The sequence below is a fragment of the Centropristis striata genome, chromosome 7 (assembly GCF_030273125.1).
Source record: "Centropristis striata isolate RG_2023a ecotype Rhode Island chromosome 7, C.striata_1.0, whole genome shotgun sequence".
NCBI classification, from domain to species: Eukaryota; Metazoa; Chordata; class Actinopteri; order Perciformes; family Serranidae; genus Centropristis; species Centropristis striata.
The window spans coordinates 21,804,157-21,828,289 of NC_081523.1; the positions used below are offsets into that span (position 1 = coordinate 21,804,157).

The 24,133-nt window shown below is 39.3% G+C and overlaps 1 protein-coding gene across 1 annotated transcript in view; it reads right to left on the bottom strand.

The window, feature by feature from the left end:
* Positions 1-561: 561 nt before the first annotated feature.
* The window catches only part of oxct1a (3-oxoacid CoA transferase 1a), a 51,140-nt gene continuing 27,568 nt past the window's right edge, over positions 562-24,133 (bottom strand). The window contains exons 11-17 of the mRNA XM_059336664.1: positions 23,597-23,645; positions 23,106-23,178; positions 20,805-20,880; positions 11,508-11,597; positions 10,530-10,610; positions 1,557-1,658; positions 562-1,446 (exon numbers count right to left, since the gene is read on the bottom strand). Of these exons, the coding sequence (XP_059192647.1) occupies positions 1,411-1,446; positions 1,557-1,658; positions 10,530-10,610; positions 11,508-11,597; positions 20,805-20,880; positions 23,106-23,178; positions 23,597-23,645 (507 nt within the window). The 3' untranslated portion in view covers positions 562-1,410. The remainder of the gene's footprint in view (positions 1,447-1,556; positions 1,659-10,529; positions 10,611-11,507; positions 11,598-20,804; positions 20,881-23,105; positions 23,179-23,596; positions 23,646-24,133) is intronic.

Sequence of the window (24,133 nt, forward strand, 5' to 3'; positions counted from 1 at the left end):
ATTTAGTGGAGAGGGGCTTTAATTTATTGCACTGCTCATTTCCAAAACTATTTGATAACGTAAACGGGTGCCATGTTTTTCAAATTACTTTCTTATTGCATTTCAGTACCAGCATGAGAAATAGGTTATAAAATGTAGGCTTATAGGGTACCACTCGGGTTTGACTCATGAAGAGATGTGCTGGATTAACATCAACAGCCTGTGGCAAAAGCCCCTGTCACTTTCTTCCATTTTTCTGCTTGATGATCCAATTCAGTTGATCTTCTTGAACCCAAAAGCCCACTGGCTGAATTCTTCAGTTATGTAACAGCCCTCAGGTAATGGCAGTGCCTCTCTGCTTGAGTGGAGAAATGTCAATGTCAATGCAAGCGCACCATCCACATATAGAGAGCTCTAACCTGTAGATTGTCAGAAGCAATCAGTCTCCAAGCGGTCATTTGCTTTCAATCATTGTGTATTTTGATGAATAATTAGAACACACAAGCCAACTGTTGTTATTTTTTAAGATACTTTCTATCCAATAATAAGATTTAAACAGAAGATACAATAAAAAAAATCCACTTGTTCCACTCACACACACGATTGTATTTTATTTTATATACAAAGGCCATGAGACAGGAAATGCCTGAGCAAAAATTGTGGAAGCATCACATTATCTGGATTAAATATATGGTATGTTAACCAACTTTGAAATATAGGAGACTGAGAGGGAAAAAAGACAGTTAATCGAACAGTTTGACATTGTGATAGAGGTTGTGTCAAATTATTATTCTAACATGTGTCAGTCAGACTGATATTATTAAAGCTCCTTCACTTAAAAACACAGAAAAAAACATTTGAGGTCAAGGACATTTTTTGAGTCAAGTTTAAACAAAAACAGTAAAACATATTCCCTTCTTGGCTGAAAAAAGTATCACCTGACCTACAGAACACATTTTTTCTCAATTCATCACATTTCAGCTATATATATACTGTTAATGAAAATTGTTGATTTACGGTAAATACATGTCAAGTAATTGAATGATTTATATTCATAGTTCTAGTAAAGTAAATAAAGATTATTCACCGTTTCTAACATTGTTTTCATTGTTTTTGGATGGATTATTTGGTTATAGCTGCACAAATGTTAGAAAAAATTAATAACTTAAATGGTGTAAAAGGCAACAATGTCATGTTCCTTAACCGTTTGTCAGATGACACACAAAAAAGAACCTGTGGCTCCCTTAATTCCCATTCAGGCAGTATTAGTTGACATTTGCATGCTGATTACCAGTAAGTGAACCAAGCACCTGTATTTTCTCAGTGTATTTGAGCTGTCTTAAGCTGCTTAATCACCAGTTATTTACTTCAGAGAAATGTGAAAAGTGTCACACAAACCAAAAACACTGTCAGATCCATTGAAGGTTCCTCTTAGACTTGCTGCATGGACGTCAGGTTAGGAGACACCTAGCGGACACCAGACAGATTACAATGATGAATGAGACGTCTTATGGTTATGACACTTGAAGTTAGAAAATCAAATCTAGTGATAGTAGCAAAACTGTCAAGTTACTAACCTCGAAATCTGTGCCAGTGCATGCTTTGATATCCTCAGGAGTGAGCCCCTCCCATACTTCTATCAGAGTCAGGCCTTTTGTCTTATCCACATCAAACACAGCCTGGCAAACAGAAACAAGGCAGAGAAAGAGAGAGAGGAAGGGAGGCATAGAAAATAAAGGATGAGAGAGAGAGAGAGAGAGAGAGAGAGATGAGGGTGGGTGATGAGACACAAACGCAAAATAGAGAGTATTAGTATTTCCTTAATAGATGGGTTTGAACCCTATGATGTGGGGTCACTGGAGTCGCAGAAAAGGATGTGAGGTCCTCAATTATCAAAGTGACCTAAATAACATGCCAACCCAACCCCCCTAAATATCAGTGGGGGGCAGAGTACCACTTTAGTGTGATCCATACATGACAAAATAGCAGCAATTATTGGTGAAAGGCCTGAGAGAGAGGTTATACCACTTTAAAAAGTAGAGAGCAATCAGGTTTTAATTGTGGCACTACTTTAAACAGCTGCACCACAAACAAATCCAAGTAAGAATAATGGAGTTGAAGTGTAAAAGTTCCTCATTAATGCAGAATGAGTCAAGCTAAATGTAATGAAGAGATCAGTTGTATAAGACTGCCATGCTGGCTTTGAGATCTGCATGTGGTGCTGGTGCAGTCTGTGATGTAGCACAAGAGAAGAAATAGTCTGATGCATCGGTCGCATCAGCTGAATTCAACCCTGAACAACATTTCCTTGTCTTAAAAATAATTTGTTGTCTGGGTAAAACCTTTGCAAAAACATAAAAAATGTCCAGATTTAACCCAAACTAAAAAAACACTGGATTGTCCCATGCAACACTGTTTAGAGGGTGAAGCATCTCTAAGATACCATAGTTGACTCATCCATCAATTATGCTGGCATGGAGTCACTTAACTAGAATCACCATCTGGCCAACCAGACCTGCTGCTTTCAAAAGAATAGGACAGATGTAAGTACGTACGAACGAACGGACAGACAACTTGAAAACACAATGCCTGCTTTCAAGGCTGTGCGGTGGCAAAAACTGCCTTGTAGGCCTCTGTTTACCTGTGATCACACTGGTATAACGTGTATAAGTGTTTCAGAAATCAGATTCCAAGGAGAGCTTGCGCATGGTTTATGGACAAAAGTGCGATTCATAAATGAGGCCCCTGGAGGTTTCAGCATCTCTGAGAGTAATAAAATGCTGTTTCTGGCCAAAGGCATCACTCCTGTAGAATAGACAGGGAGGTGGAAACGTTTTGTAATCTACCAAACTTGTTACTGATACTGAAGGCCAAAGTAGCATAAATGCTGGAAATGAATTTTCAGAAAAAATAAGCAATGTTGTGCTCTCTGAAAAGTATCAACAGAAAACAAAATCAATCAGACGCGTAAAGTATCTCCAGGCAACAGATGCGCTATTACCTCTTTAAGGAGCCAAAATAATTATTTTTTATTCTATGAGACATTTCTGCGTTTGACAGATCAAACAATCAGTCTGATGTTCCAAAGTGTCTAGTCTCAAACACATTTTGGTTTTGCATTATTTCTCTTCTTGCTTGAATTCATGTAAATGTAGCAAATGACAATCGTCCATACAGGAGTTTTATGTTGGTAAGTTTTCGAACATTATCACTGGTTGCTTAGTGACTGGGGTATAAACCTCACCTGTGTGGCTACAACACACCATAGACAGAGGGCGGAACGTGAAAATGCCGATTTCGTACGAACCTACTGAAACTTACGCCCTTCTCATCAATAATAATAATAACTGAATTACTGCCTCACTTAAGATTGCCATTGAAATCTATTAACTGATAATCATCAGATTTAGTTCAAAATAGCAACTGCTGCTTTTGAACATGGGTTGTACATGGAGTTAGGTAGGTATATCTACAGTAAAGCCTATGACAATAACCTTTAAACTAAATCTGGAGCGACATCATTATACCTCTAATGCAAAAAAATAGTCTCTAAAGACAGGCCAGGCAGACTCAGCTGAGCTGGTTCCTGTTGCTTCTCTCAGCAGGGACTGACGGGCCACGGACACATCCGGGCAAAGCCTGTCAGGACTCTCAGCTCATTAGAAGCACACGCACACAGTGACAGGGCAGGAGGCGGATATCTCACTCCAACATAGCAAGACAGATGGAATGTCACAGGGAGCAAGGGTCTATGGATAACACAGACACCGACACGCATCTCTAATCGTGATAATCGTCGCATGTGATTAAGGGAAATTAAGGATTCATCATGCTGCATATAGATGCTGCAACAGTGTTGGGGTATGGCAGGTGCTATATGTCAATGGGAGCTCACAGCTTGATGCACCCTGCTTTAAAATGCACAGGACCATGACACAAAATGGTCTGGGTAAGAAATCTTATAGCAATGAACCATTGACTGACCTAGCTAGGATATCCACACTTTACTACTGAAAAACAAACTGTGCCGCCATTTGCCAAGCAGTCTTTTTTGTTGTGAAACTGTTGAGTCACCTTTTTTCACAGTCTTCAGAGTCACCACCGTCATTAACCAGATTGATGCAAGTTAGTCATTAAGAAGCTGCTAGTCTGCTCCATGTGTTGTCTGGCGAGAAGTGGGCTGAATGTCATGTAACAACAATAAGTCGCCGTCATTCATTCAGCCCACTTCATGCTTCAGACAAAAACAAAGAGATGGGAGTAAAAATTGACATTTTTACCCTTCAACAACAACAAAAAAACTTCAAAAGCTCATCCACTATCTTGTCAATGTACTAGCAATTACAAGAACCAGCACATTTTGGGATGTGATGAGACATAAACTCACGGTAGGACAATAAAAGAATTTCAATTTGCTTGCCTGAGTGATAATTGCTGTCATTACGAAAAAAGGGACAGGTAACATGTTGCTGGGCCCATTATGATGATTGAATAATTCAAGAGTCTTTCTGCTTCATTTGCGAATGAATGGGCAATTATTTTTTACTTTAATACAGGAGCCAACTCACGAAATAACTGTTAAAAGGAGAACATTTTGAGAAACTTGGTAGGTAAACAACTGTTATGCCAGCAACTTGAGCACCTGGGGCCACAGAAGTGACATGGTTTAATAACTCCACATGTGATGAACACAGAAATGATCACAATCCATCATTTCAGTGACAATGCTACAAGGGAGCAAGCTTGTAAAGAGGAGAACTTTGGTTAAGAGAAAAGAAAAGGTAACAGAGTATAAAATTGTCCGAGCCATAGAGAGAAGCAGCACTGACGCTGCCTGAGGCAACAGGTTTCCCATCACCCTGAGTCTCAAATCATAGCAACACTATTTAGGACAGCACTTGAGCTACCATCCCTCCTGGCCACCAGGAGCCAAGGAGGATGCTGTTTGTGAGAATATATTGCTTATGTAAGCATCTGTTCATGTGTCTGTGTGGATGGGAAATCATATTTTTTGGCAGGTTTGGGAGGCCCTAGTTTCTGCTCTCATTTTAGAAACAAATTGGAGCAGATATTTTAATCATGTAAGATAGTAAACAGTACAAAATAAATGTAATAATCATTATAGTTTATAGTCCCTCATTCTCTACAGCTGGGAGTTTCCACTGGTGATCACCACAATGAGGATTTTCACACATCACACAAGTGATTTTATACTCAATGTTGTTTCTATTCATTTAATTTAGGTCCACATCTTTAAGTTTTTATCTCACCACCATATCCTGTGAGATTAGGTGATACAATGTCCTTGATGAAGTTTCAGCATGGGACCGTATATATTTGCAAATGGTTACTTTTATTGATCAGGGTTTAGCAGTAATCACTGCAGCAATCACACATAATTGTTTTTCTCATCATTACTGTTATTGAGAAACATGGTGGCACAGACGACGATTGCTCTACTGTTAGATGTGTCACTGGTTAAATTATACCACAAGGACTCCAAAAATGTGTCATAGGCAAGTTGAATCACACTGGCAATATGAGAAGGAACAACTTCCTGTCATGCAAGTGGCTCATTGTGGAGATCCACTTTCAGTCAGTTCGGATTGGATTCCAATTCCTAAATCCGAATATCTACTAGAGCTCTTTTAAAATAATATTTGCATTGCATTACAATATTGCCCTAAAGTTAAGTGTATTCCAAAGCAATTCATTTGAATTCTAGGTTAAATAGACTTCACATACATGCATGTGTAAGATTGCAAACTATGGTAACTCCTTTGATGCTAAGTGCACAGCAATGTATTGGCAACTACTATTAGGTAAATGTACATGATATATATTGTACAGGAGTTCAAAAGTAAGGGAATTTCAAAGAGTGACATTGTAAATCGAAAACCTTCTCATAAGTTTTTCAAATTGAATATTTTAAAAAAAGTGCAACAACTGTGTATTGGAAGAAATACACTATAAAATCAGTTAAAAAATACAATTTGTGTGACTGCTTGTAAAATCTGGGACAAACCAGATGTTTTTATGGATATATCATTTTGATTAAGTAATAAAAGTCAGAGGCCTGGGGTCTGTTTTTTACCAGAATAGAAAAAAGATTGTCATACAGATCGGGGATGAGTGAATCACAACAGTATTGGAGCCTGATACTGACACTTAATGTGATTGGTCCCATCTCTAGCTCACTGTGTGTCTGTTTTTCCAAGATTGAAAGCAAGTTTCACAGCCTTTATGCCACCCCTTCAACTAAAGGAAGGGTATGAAGACCAAACATAATTAAATATGCAAATACACTCAATATTGTCAACACACATTGCATAAACTTTAATTAAATTGCCTTGAACCCAGCATAAATATATAATACAGTAAAATCTTCATGCATATGTTGATCCCAAAAATTTCTGTAGTTGGGAAGCAGGATGTGCTCTCTGATCAGATCTCAGTCATATGCTTGCTCGTGCATATAGCATAAATGCTGGCCATCCAACTTGATGGTGACACTGTATTTAGCAAATCACACTCATTATAATTCAACAGCTAAGGTTCATTACTTGTAGAATGTGATTTGAATACTCCATCTTGGAGTAACAGTTGCATGTGCATGTGTCACTGGCAGAGAATTTGTTGCAGCCTTTTACATCCAAGCCTGCTGTCATTGTTGAGACGAAGAAAAAAACCCACCAACAAATCACTAAGACTTCTAAAAGGAATGGAGTTAATAAAGTGAGATTGTTTGCAGTGGCAGCAAGGTGCTGGATGACGCCCCTGGGGGTATATAACGGTGTGCATATTGTCTATTCATCAACCTTAACCGATCAATAATGCATAACATATACATTTAATGCACTCTAGAGTCTACTGGGTTCTTATGTTGTCTCAGGAAGGCACTTTGAGCAACTGTGTGTTTCTTTTACAGCATGTGTAAGTCCCTTAAATAGAAATGTGTAAAAAAATATTTTGGCTTCCCTTCTACTAGGTGGACTAGTTTTGTCTTGGCAAACTTCACACAGATATGATATTAGAAGGGAAGAAGAGTCATGAAGGAGGCCTGAGAAAATATAGAGCAGGCAAAAATTGTCTCAGCATATACAGGAAGGATTGAAACCACTGCCACAATAGTCTGACCTGATGGACGTGGATTTAAACCTCAATGCAACATGCTTTCCCCTGTTTTATAATAACACATGTAGATAAATGTTCCTTCACACACACAGCATTTTTCACGGATCTTAATGTTTGAAGTTCAGACATAAATCTGTGAAGAAGAAAAAAATAGCAACAAAATGACTGTAGTATTACCATATTTCTTCTTGTCAGTGACATAGCTTCCATTTGTGTTGTGTGTTGACAACAGCACTTCATAAAAATCATGATTTGACAACAGAAAAAGAAAAGGTATTGTCATTTACATGTTCAAGTTTGGTATCTTGATTTTTAAAAACAAGCAAACACAGAGGGAGCTGGTAGAAACAAAAAGTTGGCTTCTTAACATTGCTGCCAGGTTGCAGTAAATTTGGCAATATCTGAACTGACAAGCTGATAGTCACATGTCAGCATTTTTGAAAAGCTCCATTTTCCCTGTCCAAACTCCAAAAAGAGTCGGGCATTGTCAAAGGAACGGTGTTTTCAAAATGCCTGTTTGGTTTGGATGGATGGACTAATGGAAAGAAAAAAATATTTTTCAATTTATTCAAAGTGGGACGGACACGGTATAAAAAGGATGGGGAGGAGGAGGGATGTCCAGGCAAGATAAGAAATCGAGGACAGAGGAATATGAGGAAAGTATGTTATGATGGAGGAATATGAAAAAAAGAGGTCATAAATGACGAAATGTAAGAATTTGAGTCATTACTAAGAAAGAAAAAAGCTGGGGATGTAATAAAAGAAGAGAGTACTAATGGATATAGAGGGAGAGAAATCAGCAGGAGATGAAATGAGAAAGGTGGAGAGGAGGAGGTGCCAGTGCTAGAAGGACAATAGAAAGAGCTTTAACCTTTAGAAATATTGGCAGAAATCTGCTCGCTGAGAAATGTTGCGCAATCACAACAAAAGCCAGTCGAGCAGAAAAGAACAGACGGGGTGAGAAAAAGAGCCATAGGCACACTGTCTGACTCTGCCCCTGACAGGTCATGTTTTCAATGAGCATTTTCCAAAAGCACTAACCACCAGAGGGTTGCAGGGAATTGACCAAAGTACAAGAGGACACAAAAACTGCATCAGCACTAAGCTCTACTTGCTACTGGAATCAGTCTCTGGACTTTATTTTCTGTATAAAATCCCCCACACCTTTTCTTTCCCAATCAGCATATATGCCTCCTCTTTCCCACTTCCGCCATTGCCTCTAACTACCATCCACCTCCACGGTTCTTCACATTTTCCAGCCTTGTACTTTTGCCTACCATCAGCTTATTTCCCCTATTAATAGAAACCATCGTAAGCATTATTCTGACAAGATAAGCATTAACTTACCTTCAATCTCGAAAGCCATTGGCCATCAAGGCTGGTGATGATTAAACCTCTGGGGACAAAGGACAATATTTTTGTGGCTCCAGTGTAGCCAGAGAATATCTGCATAACTGGGCTAAGATGTCCTATTTCATGCACCATCACAGACTGATTGGCAACTTGAGACACGAGAACGGAGTATAAGTTGAGGGAGACATCCATAACCGAATTGTTTCTCTGCATATGCATGCAAATACATTTTTTATAAAAGCTGTAAAGTTAAAGATTGCTCAAGGGTTTGAAAATTCCATCTGCATGCAACGAAGCCCACGTCAGCGTGACCAAAATCTTGTCCCATCGCCTACAAATTCTGCAACCATATGCTTAACTACAACTTGAACCATGGTCATTAAAACCCCATTTACAATCCCAGAGGGGTGTGAATGATAAAATAATATGCATGCTCCCCAATAGCTAGACCCCCTCCCACCCCTTCACTGTACATATTGCTGTAAATGGTGGTGATATTCAAATGTTTTTACCTTCTCCTGTCACACCACACCAAACTCAAACTGTGGGGAGCTGATGAAATTCAAAAACAGAGCAGAAAGAGATCTCTTCACGCACAAATGAAGAAGATGGAGATTTGTCTTAAGGCTAAGCTCCATAAGCTTTTCAAGGGAGAATGAGCAGCAAGATTTGAGCAGTAAACTCTGTGGTGAAACTTTTATGAGATGGGAACCGCCACCCCCACCTGCCTGTCCACCAGCCTGTCCACAACTTATATGCAAAACTGGAAAGGTGCGTGAACTAAGACAACCCAACACTATCCAGAACTTTCTATGGCACTGTGGAGCTTCTCAACGACCTGGATGATGACCTCTCTAATTCTTTTAAGACTAAGGTTTTTCATAAATAACCAATAGAGAGTCCAAAACATAAAACAGCAGATCTGCTACAACTGCAATCATTGCACAAGCATCAACATCATAAGAAGCAGGCCCTGAGGCAGTGGTGGGAATATCAACAGAAGACATAATGAAGGGAAACCCAACCCTAATCATCAAAATTAACAAACCATAAAATAAAAAAATCAATCAAGAAGCCTCCTTACCGAAATCAACTTATTGAATTACTGTTAATTGAATAAATGTAATTTCCATCTACCCATGTCTCTCTGTTACATCATACCAATCTATCTGTTGCCGTGTGATTGTTTTCGCGTGTGTGTGTGTGTGTGTGTGTGTGTGTGTGTGAGATATAATTGAGAGATAAAGATACAATGTGTGACTTGTGCTCCATTGTGTTCATTGTCTCTGTGTTCATCACTTTTACCTGATGTTTTCATTGGCTGTTATAAAAATCATTGACTGGTATTAAACAGAAATGCAAACCCACTAAATGTATTACATTTTGGTTTCAGTATGATTGCAAGGTTACAGACTGTAATACTTTGTGAGGCGGACAGCCAGCCCTCAACTAAAACCAAATTTTAAATATGAAAGGAGAAAGCCTGAAGCTAGCCGTAGAGGGTAGACACCTTACATGTTGGCAACAGGGTGAAGGATTAATATCTGTAGTTGTTAGATAAATTATTTCTAAGAGATTTTTGCCCACATGCTATGCATCCTGGTAACATCCACATAAAAAGGTGGTAAATTTTACCTTTAAGACTTAAGAGGGTGGCAGCTGGATGCCTTTGCCTGTATTTGGTGAATTCATGTTTTACAAGAATGTTGCTGGTTAACAAAGAATTAGTTTTAAAGTCACAGGTATTCACTCATGTGCACAATGTGCCCCAAAAATATCAGTTAAATTAATGCAAATTAAAGTACTTGCGCAAAATCCTCTTATGTTCTCCAAATCCAGGTCTTTGACAGGCCAGGAGTACCGTGCAGCCATGGCTTACTCATTGCCACCGTCTATGGAGCATCTATGAGTAAGCAGGCTAAGTTTATGACTAATGGCTCATCCATCCATTCATGCATGCATCCATCCATCCACTTATATCTAAATTTAGGGTGGTGAGGACATATTTGCATAAATTATTCATATTTTTAATAATACTTAACAATCATGAAGAGATAACAAACCTTTTCTGTGATGATGCGGTCCACACACTGCTTCCCTGTTAAAGGCAGGTTGCATGTGTCCAATATCTTGTGTTTCCCCCCCTGAAAGACAAAGGGCAGTTGGTTAAAACAGAAACTAGAGGTCATTCACCTGTTGTGTTCATACTGGAGACAGGAGATGCAGCTTTAATTTTAATATAACCAGGGATGCAGCTGGTTATGTACGCTCATTCTATCCCCAAAGGATATACAGCACAGTCCATGTGAGTCTGTCTCAGTTTCCCCGCCAGTCATCTTACAGAAAGGGCACACATCCAAATGCCTCTGACGCTGTCTGAGAAGCACACATCATACATCACCTCCCTCCCCCCTTCACCATCATGAATGAAAGCAGACTTCAGGGCAGTAAATTTATGCTCACCTGCTGCACCATCTGGAATAGAGCTGGGCGCCAGACAGGCTCCCATTAGCGAAAAACAGCATGCTTCTATGAATGCAGAATGTTACGATGCCCTTGCATCATATCGGTTTGGACTTTCCAAAAGTAAACCCATTCGGTGGATTGCATACTGCAATTGTCAAAAGCCCTGCGGGGTTATTCATCCATAGCTACAGAAACAGCCTAACTAATAAGCTGTTCCAAAAACACTGAGTCCAATTCTAGACTTCTATTCCTATTATCCGAAGACGAACGAACAGGAGATGGTTTTGTGTGCAAAACCTCATCAGAGTGAGTTGGCGCTCTCTGGTTTAGAGCCATTAAGCAATCCATTAAGAGAATTATCCTTAATCAGTCATAACACTCACACTCATTATCGTAGGAAGCAGATACAAGGTACACTTGTGTGGGTACCAACATGGGAAAATGAAATCGCCAATTTAATGCGTCCAGGATCCCCAAGAAAGGAAATTAGTCTTTTGAGGTAATTTTTAAAGGCAATGTTGCTCTGCATGCTCTCACACACACATACACAAACAAACTTTTACATGTATACATACCTTAGCGGAGTGCTCCATTGTGACCACCACCTTGGTTCCTGCGCTAGCTACCAAATCCATGGCTCCTCCCATTCCTTTCACCATTTTACCCTAAGAATGGAAGATAAAAATGGATTTAAGTTGATTTTACATCCTTTTAATATAAAAAGGAGCTAGTCTTAAAAAATAATTTTACTATGTCCTTAAAAATGACCACTAAGTTCAGTGCACAACGAACAAAACCAGGCAGTAAACAAAAACCCTTTTTTCAAGGGTTGAAAGAAATGATAGCAAGCAGATTGCTCTACCAAAAACAACTCTGAAAAATGATGAAAAATATATAAAGGTTTACAAAGCAGCTATGTGGCTCTGTGTCTTCAATGTTGTGATATCTTGTGATGCTTTGTGTTTGATAAAGAATTATTATATTCCTGCATTAGTTAGAATCTGAAACTGTTACTCTAGAAAATGTGATGAGGTTTTTCATTTACGTCGTCCATACATTAATTCTGAATATTTAAACTGGCTGTTTTCTATTTCAGCCAAAACAAGACGGCTTCTGTGACCAGTTTTGGTTGGAAATAGGTCACATTTGTGGCAAATGTACAAGAAAAGGTAAAGGATAGGATAGCATAGGAAGAAAACACAAATGCAAGCGATGGTGCAGAGCAATGCAAAAGAAAAGCACCTGAAGTACATGGTATCGAAAATGGTATCAAATAGATATTTTTCCAGGGTTTTGAACCAAAGTTAGAAATTCCAGTATTGTAACAACATGAGACTCCAATTCTCTGTATTGAGATTAATTTAGAACCATTTTATTGTGCTGTGACTGGGCCTTCTTTATAGAAAGCGGTCTTCACAGCTGCATCTTTAAAGAGGATAGCTTGGGGTAAACTAAGACTGTGCTAAGTCTCAGTAACTTCTGAGGCTTGTGTTGATAGCAATGGCATTTTACTAAAGACAGAATAAAAATGTTGCACAATCATAGCCAAGCTTCTTTAATAGAGGACAATGCCTAAAATCCACAAATATCCAGGGACCACCAGCTCTAATTTAGGCAGAAAAATGAAGGACAATGGCACAGTAATGTGAGCAAAGCAGAGAACAAGCAGCAAAGCATCTGATGCAAACTTCAAGAGGGATCCCTTTAATACAGTTGCCACAAGTCACTTTTCATTATCTTTCAGATTTTTTTTTTTGGTTTCACTAGGGGACTTAAACTGTGTCTAAAAGCTTAGTCTAGTTATGACTTAATGACATAAAATGAAATAATAAAATATATGTTTTCTATAAAAAATTTAAATCACTATGGGTTTTATTTTAAAAATGGAGCCAAGAATGTGCTGGAAAAAAAGCAATCTGAAAGATCATCACAGTAGCACAACCCCCAGCCGGGTGAAAAATTGTCTTCTAGTCCCTCATTGTTCCCAATAAAACAGGTTTCCAAATAAGGAAGGCTGACATGCAGATATGGCCACAGGGTGACGGCTGAGTAACTGAATTAAAATCCCATTTGCTCATCAATCATGTGAAGAGCCTGCTTTGCTCTCTGCTCGATAACCAGAGGATATATATATGCGTGTGGTAGGGATACTGTCTGCCTCCAGGGAGGCCAGCTGGGTGGAGAAGATATCAACAGAGAGCGGAAGGGGAGTTGGTAGAGGAGAGGTGGGGTAGAGGAAGTAAGGAAAAACATAGACTGAGGATATGGGAGAGGCTGCATTTAATGTCATATACTTTAATCTATTATCTTTTAAAATGCCAACTGAGAGTGGCTTACCATGACATGACTCAACCTAAATAAAACCACTAGAATCCCATTATAAAAATATATATACATTCTGACCTTTAACCTTCACTCTCTCTTCACCCATTTCTTTCGGTTTGTGTTCTCAATAATGTACAGCAAATCTTAAGAGGATACTCCAAGAGGAAAGCGTGTCCTTTTTCATATGATCAATGTTAATGCACTTTCTGACAGTCAAAGGGCGAGGTGGTGTGTGCAGAGACCCTAGGGGAATAAAACTGTCTGACCTGACAGTAGCAAGCCTGGATTTACAGCTGCTAATGTACTTCACCCAGCAGCCAGGCTGGAGTTAATCAAAGAGGGCACCTGCTTTTAAAATACAATATCTGTGTTGAAATAGAAGTCTGGTTATGATATATAAAGTCATAACAATAATGACCATTTCGGGGAAATTACCAAATGATCTTGTTTTGCTATGGGTGCAATGAAACCACTACTGCTTACTATAAACAATGAATTGCTTGTGTGTTTGTGGCAACTGAAAATGCAGACATCAAGTGACAGAAATTGTTATAGGCCATTCATTTTTTAAATGACTGCTAGCTTGGAAATTAAATGATGCAGCCGCAGTGCCTGTGTTGCATCACAGTAACAGCCAAGCATTCAGGAACAACAATACAGCTTGTGTGTGTGTGTGTGTGTGTGTGTGTGTGTGTGTGTGTGTGTGTGTGATCAATTATCTCACTAATGCTTATAACCTCGTTATATAGAAAACACTTAAAATAAAAATAAAATAGTATTTGCTGTGTAGAGACAGGTGTGGACTGTTTTGTTCAGGGAGTATTGCCTGTGACCTATATTACTGGGAGGATTGGCATTTGCTTGCCTCTTATTAACAGCTTTGCATGTGGTTATCTGAGGCCGCTTTGATCTGAGCTGTTCCATGCAGCAAAACACTTATCATGATCTGAAAGTGTGTGATGACGAACAAATTTGTGAAAATGGTACGATGGGGTAAGCTAATAACCTATTCCATCCTGCTCACTAAAGTGATTTTATTCAAACCAATCAAGCCTCAACTTTTGGCCTGCTGTCTATGAGACTCTAGGCTTCTATAAAGCTGTTCACCTGCAGCTGTGGAACAATTTGGACCTTTGTTGATTGCTTGCCTCTTAATATTTGAGGCATCCCAGACTAAAAACTTACTTTATTGCCAAATCAATAGATCATGGAGATAGTTGAATATGGAAGTTGAGGAAGCATATGATTTCCAACCAGCAGAATGTGCAGGAAGGCACTTAAACAAAATCAATAGATTGTCAGAGAGAAATATCCTGTGGCGGAGTCACCCTATATAATTTAACCATTTAATTAACACAGCTCTGATGATATTAACCTTGCTGGTCTGACTGAAGCCCCACAGGTTTTTCATTTCCTCACCACTCTGATTGTGTCCAGGTGCCTGCTGTTATCTTTGAGAACCCGTGTCCCAGTGCCCCCATGGTGCAATCTTTTTTCAGCCAAGGATCAGCTACAAGGTAGAGAATATACTGGGGATCCCCTCATGTGTGTCCTAGTTTTTACACTTCTACAGCATTGGTGAAAGAACAACAGAAGATAAACGCATTTGAGGATGGTTGCACATGCGTGAAATTAACACTGGCAAATAATTGCCACCCATCCCCTGAATAATGAAACAAACCCTTTGAGGTGCCCAGATTATGATCTTTTCACAGAAAACACTATTACAAAATATCGCCTCAGCAGGTGAAGTCCATTTGCCAGGAATCATGCATCTATGACCATGGACTTGAGTCCACTATTGGACATGTTGACTGTAACAGCTATAGGTTTGTTTGATAACAACAAAATTAATAAATTAAAATATAACTATGGAACCTTTTGTTTTAAAAAACGGCACCCCTGACAGAAAGCTATGGGCCGGATAGCATCACTGCGCTAAGTCATCTGAAAGTGTATCCAGACACTTCATTAGCAACACTAAGTAAGAAAGGCTCCTTACGCTTCTTTCCACAGATGTTCCTTTTTATTTCTTGAAACATCGATTTCACTTCTGCATTGGTTTATTGAACCATCTCTTTGAAACAAATCCTTTCTGCAGGCCAATAAACAGTAGTCTGCATATATGTATTATATTTAAATAGGCGTTGAAGAACATCCATTCATGTAATGGCTTGAAAAAAAAAGAGAGCTAATGTGGGGGACTGCAGGATGCAGTATCAGTGGTGCAGAACCCAGATAACACAAGACTTCTCAAGTTAAAGCTCTGCTGAGATGACACCTATCATAACATGAGAGAGCAGAGACAATGACAGAGTCAGTCCCACTCAAACAAAAAGGTTTTCTCAGTGAGCCATCAATGGCACACACAAGAGGCTATTTATAGATATAAGGACTATACAGCATATTGTAAGAGCAAGCATGGAACAGCAATGAAACTGCAGTAAAATGCTTTTATATTGCCGTTTCCTGTCTAGTACATAGAAAACTGTTGGTCTACGTGACAAGGAAAACGAAGCAACAGGTGTAGCAATTCAAAGTCTTCCTCTGCATCCTCTACCCTGAGAAACAACATGTAGAAAACAAAAATTCTGCTGCTTTTTCATCTACTACCAGTCAAAAGGACTGATTCAGAAGCAAAGTGTTTGATGGCATCGTGGGATTGTTGTTCCAAAAAATTCTGCTGTGGCACTAATGAATGAGAAAAGCATCATGGGAAACATAATTTGATTTGCACTGTATTTGTCGTACTCAGCTTGAAGGGCTTGCTTGCATTTTTTGTGTTGCCATGACGACAGAATACAATTTCCTCATTTGCTGAGCAAGTGTTCACTTTCCAGTCAGTGACAGAAACACCACAGAAAATGACCCCCTTCACTATCCAAGAGTTTCCACTTACCAACTGGCTTCCTTTCTCTCCCCCACACAAGCTTCAACAATCGCGGCTGTCTGATACAAATTGCTTCGTTGCCCAGACAACTAATGACACGAATCAGAAGGAGAGACGGGACTGACAGGAAGACAATGCACACGGTCTTGGAATACATAACTACTTACAGTGTAGAACTGGTTAATACATTGTAATCTACACTAGTGACATATATGGGAGATCAAAAACTAAAAGTTTAAAACACAGACAGACACTAAGAGCTTTGTGCTACAAATATCTAATACGCTATCTTTAAGTGATGATAATCTTGCAACCATGTACAGTAGCATGGGTGTTGCGGTTCTGAAATCAACCACAGATCTCTGTTTGCAGTCCCCTCTTTCATTTCACAGTCTAATAAATGCAGTGGATACCCGGACATGCTCCGGACAGAAACGTGACCGTTGCAGGTAGACAGATCCATGGTTGTGGTGCTTGTGAACAACAGGTGGTGTAATTGCACAATGCGGGTTAGAGATGCTGTCTTTTACATAATATGCCTGTACTGTTGCCTGCGAGGCTTTGTCCATACGATCTTCTGCTGAGCTCACATGTGCCATCTTTGACCCTGTTTATACTTGATTTTAAAATGTGTCTTGGGCAATCAGATCACAAGTGGACAGATGAGACCCATCACCGTTTAGACGTGTGTATCATGCATCTCCAAGGGTGTCCAGCTGGCCACTTGTGTTCAGATTTTGTTAATATTTACGCCACTTCCACTAGAAGGTGAAATCAACCCTGTGCACTTTTTTATTTCGGATAATAACAACTCTAGTTACCATCTTGCTAGCAATACCCTTGTAAACGGCCCAGTAATGACATGAGTCTTCCCCATATTTCCGACCTCGTCCAGAATGCATCTGGACACATCAGCGTTTACACTACAAATTATGTGGTCAAATGCATCCTCGACAACCTGGGCAAGTGGTTTGAGTGATGGCTTCTAGTCAAATCTCACATTAACTACAAAATCCTCTTCTACACCTTCAAGGCCATCCATAACCTTGCCCCTCCTTATCTGTCCAATCTCCTCCACATTGCCACCTCCTCCCACTCCCTCCGATTTTCCTCCTCCATCCACCTCTGTACCATCTGCCCGCCTAACCACTATGGGGAGCAGAGCCTTCAGCCGCTCTGCTCCCCAACTCTGGAACTCACTCCCACTGGACATCCGGAACACCGACTCTCTCCCACTCATCCAGACTCAAAACTCATCTGTTCCAATTAGCTCACTCAGTATGATTACATCGTCCTCTTTTTTGTCTTCGTTTAATTTTTTGGAACCGCACCACACTTTCTTTGTTTTGTTATATTTCTTGTGTCTTGTTTTCATTCCCTTGTTGTTTTGTCTTGTTGTAATTATTGTACAGTGTGCTTGAGTGTTTACAAAGGCGCTTATAAATAAAATGTATTATTATTATTATTATTATGCAATCACAATGTGTCTTGGACCTCGTTTACACTTGTATCTAGCACCGACAACTTGGGATCTGATCATCCAAGACACATTTTAAAAAGTGTTCAGGCTCATTGTTATTGTTTATATCCCACTTTAAACTGTGGTGGACTCAACACCTCAATGCAGAGAAGTGTTGTTTTTTTCTCTGGGATTGATAATGTCCCTCTCGGTCTGTTTATTCAACAGAGAGGAAAGAATGTGCAAGTATTGTATTGGTAGGGGACAATCTGACAGGTTTTAATACGTTGCAACCGAACCCTGTATTTGGAGAACCCTCTATAAAAATATGTTTATCATACAGCTGAAAATCAAGTTCTAAGAAAACAGCACTGTGCTCTAAAACAACTCCTTCATTAAAGCTCCCATCAGGCCTCATCATAAGCACTTGAGCTAGTAACAGCATTTTAATACTGAGCAGATCCAGCTATTGTAGCACTTAAGCTGCAGTAATACTGAGCCTCCAGGGTTTTGGAATACATTTCTGATGGAGCTCTTGTTTTCTGTTGGAAGTATGTAAATATCAAACCAAATCCTGCTATAAAATACATTGTTGTATTTAAGGTGATCAGATATATTTTAAGAGCTTTGGTTAACCTGAAAATGTTCAGTGTTCCTTTGTTTACAATATCAGTTTATTCCTCTCAGATGTGAAGGAGCAAGGAAAATCTGCTCAGGCAGCCAAAATCAATCTGGTTCTCATTTTAAAAATAATGTGTTTCTGACTGTTAGAAATCTGTGAGGAAGAACATATGACAGGAAGCATCAGCGTCTACAAGACCCCTACATCCAGGACAGATGGATAAAGCTGCAGCAGCTAAATGATAAAATAGCACAACCAATCCAAAATGCCATCCTTTATTTCATTGCCCCTGTCTCTCTATCTATTGTTTTCCAGATGTTTCAGGCTGAGTGGAGATGTAAAAGCATTTCAAAGCCCTCAACTGGAAAATGTTCATCTGCATTTTTGCATATTCAAAGCATTCAAAATCAACATAATCACACTGAGAGTACTGCATCCCCGACTCCTACGTAAAACATTTCCAATTTCACGCTATGTACCCATCTTTAGATAGTGAATAATTTTCATTATCCCAGAAGGTGGGAAATGTAATTCTCTTCATCAATCCTTTCAAAAGAGGCGATAATGAAGATTGAATGTGTAGGTGAGGACAGGGGTGTTTGTGTCTGTGTTGGCGCTTTATTTTGCTGTTCAAACTGTCCAACACTAGAATGGCCAAACAAGATAAACTCCCTGCACGTGAATAACGGCTCCACTGCAGGCCTTCAATATCTGCACAACATGTTTAATCAAGCACCAGTTAATTAACAATTATCATGGACAAACAAGTGCAAATGAAGAGGTAAAGAGAAAATAAATTACGTTGCAAAATTTAGAGATCATCCTCGGCAACAGTATTCCTGAGCACAGTTCTGCCTTACATGACTGACATGTATCCCGTTTTATTATTAATATGCTATTCTCAAGGTCTCTACCTTCAACCCTCTGTACGTACTAGGCTGCTTAGAGGATGTATTAAATGATGCACTGGCTGACGCAACCTTGCAAGTACACTTCAGTCAAGCAGAAAACAGCTGTTGGCCAGGGGGCATTTCTGGCTGAGCCCTCCCACATTGTGAACAGTTTAATGGGTTCTTGACCTTAGTAATCACTGAGGGGGTCTGTGGCAACTGTGGCTTTAAGACCAATTTACCTGATTAAAAATCTTGCAATAGCGCTGGCTCGCTATATACTGTAGCGCTCACAAATAGCCCTTCACCTTGACCCTCTCACCAGCACATCCCTGGGCTCTTGAATAACAACAACCAAGGCCACACCTTTGTGAATCTAGAATGAGAAATGCTCGAGCCAACATCCATAAAATAAACAAGAATATAATTAAAGTCTAAACCAGAGCATGCAAGTAGTAGGAGAGTTTCCGCTCCAAAGCCGTGCTACTCAAAATCGATCCATGCTCAACTGATGGCATGACAACGTGCTTTTTTGCAGCAAATTATTCACTTCATATACAGGTGCATCTCAATAAATTAGAATATCATAGAAACTTTTATTTATGTCAATAATTCAATTCAAAAAGTGGGAATAAAATGATTATATAGATCTATTACACAGAGAATGAAACATTTCATGTCTTAATTTATTGTATTTCTTCTCATTATAATGATTATGGTTTAAGACCTAAAATTTAGTCCCTCAAAATGTTTTACCATTACAAAAGACCAATTTTAAAAAGTATGGTTAATATGGAAATGTTGACCTCTGAAAAGTATGTCCATCCATATGCACTCAATACTTGGTTGGGGCTATTTGACTTGAACTACTGGAAATGGACTTTTCCATGATATTCTATTGAGATGCACCTGTACAACGAATGTCGATACATTGGGTATGCAGTCAGATTTCACCCCACTCCACTCAAAATCACTTGCTGCAAAAAAATGGAAACCCTTTTGTCAACTCCATTGTCGAGTTTAAAACAGCGTTTTTTCAGGAAACAGAGTGGGTGTGCAACAAACTACAGGTGATGCTCCAGCTTTTAAAAAATCCGCCCTGCGCTCCATCCAAAATCCTCCTGCTTGCACTCACTCATGCTTCGACCACATGCTAAAAAGAGTTTACACTGCATAAAGTTCAATAATTTGCCACTAAAATAAATATCTCTGGTTTTTTGGAATAATGGATAACTTTCATCTCTGGGAACTTGTTGTAGGATTTTTAACACATTTTATGTTACAGACAGCAGATTAATCAATGATTAAAAATTATGTACAGCAGCACTAATTCAGAGTTTGACGAATTCAACTTATTTTGAAGTTGACTTCAACACTTCAAGTCAAGTGCAGTAATTATTGACAGTCAAATAAATATACAAATCTATGAGTTTTAATAAATCAGAGAAAATATCAAGCATTATACACTGAAGTCAAACAAACAGCACCACTAACTGTATATTACCAGAGAATGAATACCTCTGTGACACTGACTTAAAAAGAAAGACAATTATAAGCTTCTCAAAGCAGCACTTGGAGCATACCTACTGAAGTGATGTTCGTTTGTTGACCCCCAGCAGACAGAGCAGAAAGCATCAATTTGGGGGGAAAAAAGTAACAGATGTGTGTCACCAAAACCAAACTTACTGGGATCATCCAGTTGGCAAGGTCTCCATGTTTTGACACCTGCATGGCTCCAAGCATTGTCAGGTTGATGTGACCCCTGAAGAGAATGACACAACAGAAGAAGACAGCTGTCAACTTCAGAGTCAGTTCAACTTATGAACTCCCTCATGAAGTCAACCCATCAAAAATGGACGTAGTATTGCTTCACTTAGCCCCAGTTTGTTTGTGACAAGACACAATACAAAAACATATACTTTAACATACGATTTCTGATGATCGGATGTCTTCATGAGAATAACAATCTTCCCATCTCTGCTGTTTCCTTGATAGCAGAACTTATAAGTAGAAAGCCGCTGACAAGGTTTCATTTCCATTCTTTTGGAAAATGTAATTTTTCATCTCCATCTGAAGCATAACAGTAGTGACGCTGAAGTCATGCGACCGCTAAGGTTAATGTTAGTATTTCACTTCTGTCTGCTGCATTAATGCTTCAAACATCAAAAAAGTGGTTAAAAGTGGTGGTCATTTATGAAGATTATCCTGCTGAACAAAAGTCGTACGCATCAGAAACGTGCATCTGCCACAGAGCTTATTTTTCTGCAATGATCCAAATGCAACAATCCCTTGTGCTCTCAAAAGTCGTTGTGTTCTAGGCTCAAAAGTGTGGTCCAAGGTTTTAGAAATCATCTGTGCATGTGATGGAGGCATGCACAGTGCATTTAGAGGGCGTGGCCTCAGTAACCCTGCAGTAAGCAGTGTGCTATGTGCATGTGATTGAGGAATAGCAGAGATATTGCATGAAATCTGGTTGTTTGGTCAAAATATATTAAAAAATATATATTTCCCTACCTATATTTAGGTTCCCGGTTTATTCTTGTTAATTCTGATAAATTCCTGTTGCTCCCCATGGAAACTTTCCAACTTTGAAAATTTCCGGGATTTTGCAACCCAGCTAAGAAGTGATCAATGATTTAATTGCAGTACAAGAAGCTGGAGTGGTATTTGAGTCAAGATGGCTTACAATCCACCATATGTTGTGTTATTCTTCCTCAGCGACTCTGAACTGTTACCAGCAGATACACAGAGACCTGGTTCCATTTGGTCCCCACCACCCCTGTGACTGGACAGTGCTATTTATGAGCACTATTGGATTTCCACTGGGTGGACAAACAGAACTGATGCTGCGGGGTGTGCGGGTGGGCAATCTCAGACAGATGGCAAATCAATAAGAACCAGGGACCTTGGGAATATTGGCAAGGCTGCTGTCTAGTTGTACTGTGACATAAGCCATTTGTTAACCCCTTACCATTTCACCCCCTTTCTTAGGGGGCCGATGGCACGTCAACTCGGTTGTTACAGATTCATTTGGCGCTAAATGTAAAGCTTTTAACCACTAGAGAATTGATAAAAACAGTCAAAAGGCCCTTTCAATGTCATTTAGTGGACACTTTCATCCAAAATACCACAGGAAAACACCTTGACATTGCTTGACATTTTAATGATTTCTGCCATAACTGCATCCTCTAGATCTCTTGTATATATTTGTTTTATAAGGCAGTGATTATGCGGGGGGTCACAGCAGCTCATATTATACAATGAGGTCAAGTTTAAAAGCATGCTCTCACTGCTCTGAACTGGCCACTACAGGGACTAACATCATTGCATATGAATACATTTGGGCTCATTGAATCCACAAGAGTCTCATCTCCCGGTCATGTTAAATTCATGCAATTCCAAGACTATTTAGGACCGCAGAAATAATCAAAGACTATAGGATAAAATGACACAAGTAGCATTTGGCATTGTTGCCCCAAACTACATGGCATTTCTGTAAAGGGGATATGCTTGGGTATATCTGTTATATCTGTTTTCTCTTGCAAAAATGTTGACTGAATTTGGAGCATTATTTAGTCTCCATCCCAACAACATATCATGGCATGGTTGGTGTCAATGGATTCCTTACAACTTCTAGTTTCATATAATGCCACTGTCTTCACTTTTGAGTCTGCTAAAGCCAGTGAAAGTAAAAAGTCAGCAGGATCTGTGTCCTGTGGTCAAATCCAATGGTTAAAGCTTGCTCATGGCGTCGGTAATAAACTAATAAATCAAGAGATGTTTGTTGGGAAAATTATAAAAGGGTGTTTGTTGTTTTGTTTATTCACATAAACTGCTTCATGAAGTTCATCGAAGTGGCTCGTGGTCTTATGAAAATTATTACCACATAGTATTAACAAACAGTCTAAATGTAAATCCAAATGTCAGGCATATCTAACTTTGACTCAGCAAATGCATTTTCAAAGCTTACGTGTACCCCAACCTTACCCTCGAATCATGGCAAATGACTCATCACTGGAGAAATAGGCAGCCCCTGGGAGCACAGTGACAGTCTCCTTCCCTGCAGAGCAGAGTTGACTTGTTTGACTTTTTTCAGCAACAACAAAACATTGGGATTTATTTATAATAGCAAAGTTTACAAAAATCTAAAAGCAATACAGTTTAGAGATGAACGTAACAAATATGATGAATTGAATGACAAAAGACATTAAAGAAATACTGAAACTGGAGAGGTATCAGATGTCAACAATTAATTTAAAAGTGCATCTGAATAAAACACTGAAAGAGCTTTGCAGAGAATCCATAGTATTAAACATACATTCAAGTTTGGGTGTATAATGCAGCAGATTAGAAGAAGAATATGGAAAGCTAACCCAAAAGCTCTTCATCCATCCATGATTATGTTATTACAATGTTTGAGAAGGTTTAAATTTTACATATACTTATCATTGGGAAGTATTGATTAGGATAACTCTCACCAGCGTTAATGAGGTCTGCATCCACTTCATCCTCAGGCGGGTACGGGCCCTATGCAGAGAAAAATGAAGGTAAATAAGAATGGGGCGGGCAGCTACACATACACTCACACGTCACTCAGGCTCACTGGCCATGATCTTTCAAGGGAGAGACCGACACAATCACATTTTGGTGATTTGATGAGACATTGATTTTCTCTGTGCTCAAAAAAGGAGAGGAGAGGAGAGGAGAGGAGAGGAGAGGAGAGGGCAGTATCTCCTTAAAACTGGAACTCATATTAAAAAAAAACTTTGACAAATAAGGCATTAACATAGGCGCCTACATTCCCCTGTCAACACAACTGATTGGAAAGTAATTCCATAGCAGCAGCAGCAGCACTCTTTGTCGAGGACTCTGCCAGCAAATTATAATTGTGAGAAAAAAAAAATTGGAAGAGAAAACGTCAAACAAACCCAGCACATTTCAACTGAGGAAGGAAAAGTAGGAATGATACCCCTCAAATGAGTAGCTATTCATCTTTCCACATACTCAGAACACAA